General features: G+C 38.4%; 1 protein-coding gene across 1 annotated transcript; it reads right to left on the reverse strand.

Moving 5' to 3' along the window:
- Positions 1–2,283: 2,283 nt before the first annotated feature.
- LOC130533796 (SLC35A4 upstream open reading frame protein-like) lies at positions 2,284–4,728 on the reverse strand. The gene is made up of 3 exons (XM_057047485.1): positions 4,618–4,728; positions 3,844–3,942; positions 2,284–3,732 (listed from the first exon to the last, which is right to left on the reverse strand). Exons 1-3 carry the CDS (start codon positions 4,630–4,632, stop codon positions 3,535–3,537), a joined length of 312 nt encoding a protein of 103 aa, XP_056903465.1. The 5' UTR covers positions 4,633–4,728; the 3' UTR covers positions 2,284–3,534.
- Between the last annotated feature and the right edge of the window lie 2,388 nt (positions 4,729–7,116).

Here is a 7,116-nt window from a genome sequence, read left to right on the forward strand (position 1 = left end):
TTTGACAACAGATGACGCCCCATCCTGAGGAACCAATCAGAAATTGTGCAGCCAATAAACTCCATTTGAGAGACACTTCGGAGCTGCGGGGCTTTTCCCTGATGTTTTCAGTTCCTTTTGTTGCGCGTCAGGCATAAAAGTACAAACTCGACTGTTGCCATTCTTATTTGTGAACGGCCTTGAATCCTCACCTGAAGTAAGGTAATAATATTTGGACTTCCGTCTCTTTTTTACTTTTTTTTATAAATGGTACAGAATTAAATTTATTGTTTACAGGTGTTCGTGTAAAGATGGACCCAGAGACCGCAAACCAGCCTCTTATCACCGGCAACGCAGCCGTCAACGAGCCACCAAATGGGTAAGAATATTGTACATTTTATTTTCCTTAATGTGCCACTTTTATCACTCCTTATTTACTTATTACTAATTACCTACTCTGTCAGATATCAGTTCTGATTTATTGTATTTGAGGGAATATATTTAAAATGTATTTCAGTGCTAATTTGATCATTACACAATACATGAATAAAAAACATTTCAATCACATATACATTAATGAATAATGTCTTCAGTGATTATACAGATGATGTTTTTACATATTTATGCAATGAGAGTTTCTGAATAGAAGCTGATTTATTTGTCATTATGCAATTGTTCAACAAAGGCTAGATGGAAGATTAGTTCTGAATTGAGTATGTTTAGATGTTTTAAATGTTCTTAAAATAACTCAGACATGAAGGAGTTTCACTTCACTGCCAGGGGCTGATGTCATTCCTTTTGTAGATATTAAGGAAGAAATAGAACCTTGGGGTAACATTGAACATGAGGTTGAATTAAAGATGTTAACCTTCTGACCTCCCCGCCTTGCAGCGGCCGCTCAACTCGTGCCTACAAAGTGGCAGGTATCACCCTGTTGGCCTGTGTTCTGATCGCGGGCCAGGTCATGACTGCCTACTTCCTCCTTGCCCAGAAAGGTGAAATCAAGTCTCTGGAGGAGCAGGGCAACAAGCTAAAATCTGTGATGACCAATGGAAGATCTGGTAAAGGGGAAAAATGCAAAATCGATCTATAAATCAATAAAAGCACACAAAAGAACAATTTTACCATGTTATCAAGATGGAATTTTATCACCTTTTTTTATATATATATATATATAGTACCTTGAATTTTAGATTTTTCAGCTAACCCCACTCCCTAAAATGCACTTGTCAACTGTTTCTGTCTATAGCAGCTTCCCCCAGCCAGATGCGCATACCAGCCAACTCCATTGCTGGGCTGTATGACGTGTCTCTGGACAAGGTAATGCTACAATGAGGAAGTAGTGTATTGTTTGAAACGTCATGCCTTTTTCTGCTTGTTTTGTAGGACACCTCATCAGAGGAGAAAGAAAATCCAGGTACGCGTTTACGCTGACGGCTGGAATCAGGTATCTTGTAGTTTACTGGCTGATTCGTCTCATCTCTTCCCTCAGCCACAGACTGCCAGCTGAAGGCCCTCGGACTGAAGTCCACGGGGCTTCCAGGGTTTCGCCCCGTGTGTGACGAGCGTGGGTTGTACCAGGCGGAGCAGTGCTTCAAGAGTCAGTGCTGGTGTGTCAGCCCTAATGATGGACAGGTTATCTCTGGATCCATGCGCACAGGACGGGCCAGCTGCACTTCTGCAGTCGCATCTGGTAAACATGCTGCTCTGAGCTGAGATTTGTCATCCTAAAGGGCATTCCAGCATTTATAAATATTAAAAACACATTTTTGGCCAGTTTTTGGACTACAGTGAGTGTTGACCACTTTTCTGTTTCACAGGCAGCATGTTCAGAGCCATGAGTGTGCCTGAATAAAACAGGGGTAAGTGCACATTAGATTCTGAATGAAAACTGCTTTACTGTACAAAAACACACTAACTTCCTGTTTTTCTGTAATCAGATTTAGGGTTCTTCCTCTGAGACTGGTAGAATCTCTACAAGACAACTCCCGCTCCATCTGCTTTATCTGCTCAGAAATCAGTGATTTGCTTATATCTGCTTATAACACTCATTTTACTCCACTCATTTATCTGTTCATTTTTAGCTGGTTAGAGGGTCTTTATTGACAATTGGGATTGATTCTAAAACCTTTTCTGTAGTAGAAAACAATCAAAGAGGATTTTAAAAGAAAGTAATTCATTTGAATATTGCAGGATTTATACATTTTTATGATGCCTATAAATTACTGTGATCTCTCAAACCAGAATAGTTATTAACTTTGTGCATGCGCTTATTAAAAACAAGAACAAATTAAAACAATGATATTAAAACAAAATGTTCTGCTTTTATTTGGCAATAAACTTTTTAAAGACAGGTTTAGTGGGTTTCTTTACACTGTCACAATGGATCCCTTGAATGTACCTGAATTATGATTTATGAATAAAAACAAAGAAAATGGCCCATGTGGGGAAAGAGAAATACAAGTTGAAAAAGGCAATAAATAAAGACCAACAAAAGAATCTACAGAAGTGTTTCATCTTCCCAAATTCAGCCCATAAATGTTCCACATAGGCGAGACACAAAGAGATCAACACACAACCTACATTTGATTTAGTGTCTCCACAGACAGGAAACAACTAAAATCCACATCAAGAGTTTTGCATCCAAAATGCATTATGTGCAAAATGAATTAGTGAATTCTGGACTGTAAACTTTGACTGCTGTAATGTATGGATCTGCTGAATATGTCTGGATTTAAAGATTCTATATTTCTAAAATGCTACAGTTCAAATGCAAAAAAAAATCAAAAGATAAATTCCAGCATATGATGCAGACAGCCACATAGAAAGGCTTTAAAACAACCGGCATGAGATGATAATACTATTAGAGTAGGCACTCTTAAATAAATATTTATTGATCTAATTTTACATGTACAAGCATTTCTAAAGTGCAATTTAACCTGAATCTTAAAAACAAATTTACTTTGGAAAAAAGCTCTTTTTAGCTCAGCTGCTCTTCCAGTATGAAGTCAAACATTTATAGGTGCCTTTTTCAGTATTTTTCTTAAACATTTGGCATTTCCAATAATACACATATATACTGTAACTTGATATATTGTTGGTGTGCATATTTCGAGTTCTGACAGCTATAGGCATCAGATGAGCCCACACACCTCACCTCCCTCAGTATGTAAGTGCACAGTTTAGAGTGCAACAGTGTAAAGTTGCTATAAGATCCCTGAACATGAAGAACACAGAAGGCACCAGAGAAAAGCTCAGCGATCGCCTGCTAAAAATTCAACTACACTTCTAATTCATAACCCTCCGAGTTTCCTTAGGGGGTTATTGGATGTGAACATTTGACAGACATGATATGGCATCAATTAAAGCAGCCGCGGCCATTTTTACACAGCAGAATAAGAATTACTAACACCAATGAAAACAAAGGGTGCTTTTGTGTTTATATGTTTCTCCATCACTTGACTTTCAATACAAGGGAAAATAAAAATGAAAAATCTCAGACTTTAAGGTTCCAGTATGAATCGGTACTATAATGTCTTCTTTCTTTAACTGTGTCTATTTGTTGCCTCCCTTCAGGTTGCGTATATAGTCTTTGATGGTGTTTTCAATGTTGGGAACGGCATAATTCTGTGCCGCATACATTCCTGTACATGTTCCTATTGCAACACCCATTAATGCTGAAGATCGTAGCCTTGCAACAACATACCCAGCCAGAAATCCCTTCAGAAAAGGAGAAGCCAGCAGACTGCCTCCCTAAGGAGCAAAAAAAGAGGGGAGATTAAACTTGACACCAACCAGAAAATAAAGTGTTGTTGTTTTTTCCAGAAAGATTATCCGCAACATCAGCATCAATTTATGTCTTACTGGAGGAAGCCCAGCTTGGATTTCATCCTCCACGCGTTTCTGGATGTCCTCTAGTTGGTCTTTCAACTCCACAAGGTCCTTGAGTTGACCTAAGGTATTCTGGAAATAAGGATACAGAGGAAAAACAAAAAATAAAATGATTAAAACCATATATATTGGGTTATAACTAACAAGGAAATTACAAAGAGAAAACAGGTAATCACTTTTACCTTAACGTTGACAGCGACCTAAGGCATAATCTTTTCAGTTTTAAACCTACTCAACTTGGCTATGCACTATTAAATAAGTCAAGGATAGTACAAACATAACCACTTCTAACCACACTAAATATACCAGTGTCACTATGATTGACAGCCCAAACAAAGTGAGCATTGTACACATATTTTAAACGATAAAAACGCTTAGTCTAAAGCCCATTTCAAACTTTTGGGTTAACAAACACACAGGTTCTAGTGAGTTATCGTCTACTTTGCTTGATCACTTGGTCCATTTGTTGTTTTTGCGTTGCCGAACTGTGCATTAAAACCAAAGAACACAATAACAAGCAAACATACGCCTTTAATAACAAAGATATACCCAAATTGACACTAGGGCTGACAGGAGGAACTGACAAGCTAACCAGCCGGGCTGCCTGCACGCTGGTTCAGCAGTTGAACAGCTAACATTAGCAGCTTGCGTGAGACATTCTCCATTAAATTTCAATATAAATGAGGGAAATGTAATGTCACGAGCTTTTTTTTTTAAAAAAAGGAATGCATAAAAATTTGTACCGACCTTGTCATCCGACATGGCTTCAGCGCGTTACGTTTACGTGGTTATTCTTCTTCTTCTTCTATTTCTTCTTCTTTATTGTTACATACGCCATAGATGAACAACACCGCCCCCCAACGTCTCCTGCTGAACATCACCACAACGCTCCTGTTTTGTTTTGGGGATTTTTAAAGGATAAATACATTTGGGGAAAGTGTCAGTGTAAGAACAAACATTTATTTTGGTGCAATGCGAATGGCAAAACAAAAGAATATATATTATTTTAAAATTTAGTTTGTTTGAAAATAGATATTATAGATTCTCATAGAAAACAAAGTAATGTAATGTATTTCTGAAAACTGCTTTTACTGATGAGGTCATATGAATGTAAATACCACAACTGTAGATCCAAACCAAAAAAAAGACACTTCACTTCACAGCAAGTTAAAAGAAACAAAAAATAAGCCCAATTAATCCCACTGTACTCTGTGGGTGTTGCCTTGATCGACACTGTAAGCAAGAACCTGAAAATACCCCTAATTCCACATTACATCTTAGATCTAATGTGTTGCTGGACTGTTAATTAGAGCTGCAACAAAGGCAACTACAGCAAACCATTACTGGGCTGCATAAATAATTAATGAGCGTTGTGAGAGGCTCATTAATCAACACTGTTGTCTGACATGAACAGCCTGAAGAGGGAAAAAAGATTGAAAGGATTATTTTGTGATTCCATAAATATGATTACAAATTTTTTTTAGGATTGGTTTGTAAAATTTGGGAGACTTTGGGGGTAAAAGATTTAAGAGGTGCTTGAGTCAGGACCAGTCTGAGATGTAATTAATCGGAGATCTGGTTTATAGTGAGCTCAATAGGCAAAAAAAAGTGACGCACAAAGTTGGAAAGCAAAGTCTTAGCAAAAACAATGATTGCTACCAACAAAAGGACAGAAGCACTCAGAGTCTCCAGACTAACTTTAGGAGATTAATCTTGCCAAAACATAAATTAACTTTCTTTGGCAGTACTCTGGGGTGCATGAAAGAACTTAATCCTCACATACAGCAGGACAGATAGTCCATTAACCTTTCATCAGGACCAAGCTGATATGAACCAACATCTTTAATGGCCTGTACAGACTGGAATTACACATTTGCATTTGCTGTTGAAAAGAGATGAAACACTGCTCACACAGTCTGCTGGACTGCAGCTGGAAGGAGTGATGGAGGTAAGCTCTTTCTGATCTTTAAAGCTGTCAACACTGATTCTGGCTGCAAAATCCTTTTGAGGATATTGGGAATGTCTTGGAAGGACAGTATGACTGAGACGCTCATGGTGTTGAGCTGTAGCTACTTATGTTCAACACCCTCTATATATAAATATAAAAAATGCTATCTATAATTTAGGAAGCATTGAGTAAATGATTCATATCAATGCTCCAAACAAGGATTCAGGGTTTATTTGTGCAGATGTGGATAATATATTATTCAGTGGATGGAATGAGGAACTCATATTTTCAAGCTATAAAATGAAGACAATTTCTTTCACAACAGATTGCCCATTTCATTTAAATTTAAAATCAGTGCCATGGACAGATCTCACTTTGGTTCAACGATGATTTCTTATCTGGGAAATAATGGAAAGTGCCACAGAACACAACCCGTCTGTGGGGGTCTGACTGAAAATGGAAGAAGAGCTTTTTAATAAGCAGTGTGGAGTGCAACATGAGCCTCACGGCGGCTTTAGTGTTCACTTTAGCAGCACCAGCACCATATTAAATAAACACCTGTCTGCAAGCAATTGCGTTTTGAAACATGAAACATGCACGCATTCTAGCACATATCCGTGGCATCAACAGTTAGCCAAAGGTAATGGACTCAAAAGAGTCAACAAATGTGCCCCCTGTTGCCTCTTATGTCAGAGGCTCTGAGTTATTGTTTCATAATGTCTTCCCTCCATCCGGAGTGACTCTGAACTCAACACACTGCAGCGTGTAGACTGTCCCCGTGTGTAATAATGTGTCATAAAATTTCCAGAGCTTATTGTGTTGTGCTTGTTGCTACAGTAACAGGTGAATACATGTTTGCCGTATCGTTTTATTTCCGATTAAAATTGTCAGGCGCATTCACTTGGTCAAACACATGAAATCTACCACAGATAGCAAAGTATTCGGCTGTAACTTCGAACCTGAAAGCCTTTTTATGTAGCTCAGTGTTTTTCTTGGCCCACCACATTATCCGCAGTGTCAGTATTCTGTTTTCACTCATGGTGATTGATGCAGTGCACTTTGTGGGCAAAGAGAAATGGGATGTGATCTAAAAATGAATGAAGCAAGGCAGGGTAGCATTGGCAGCCTTCTTTCTGCATAGATTTTCTCCAAGTACCCCCAATTCTCCAAACTCTAACTAGACTCCAGTGTGTAAGTTGTGCTGATTTCTTTCCCTGGGCTGCGTTGCTACATCTATGCGACCCTCTGTCATCCACCAAAACATGTATATACAACGTAACCTGATGCAGATTAAACGT

This window comes from Takifugu flavidus, chromosome 11 (assembly GCF_003711565.1).
Source record: "Takifugu flavidus isolate HTHZ2018 chromosome 11, ASM371156v2, whole genome shotgun sequence".
NCBI classification, from domain to species: domain Eukaryota; kingdom Metazoa; phylum Chordata; class Actinopteri; order Tetraodontiformes; family Tetraodontidae; genus Takifugu; species Takifugu flavidus.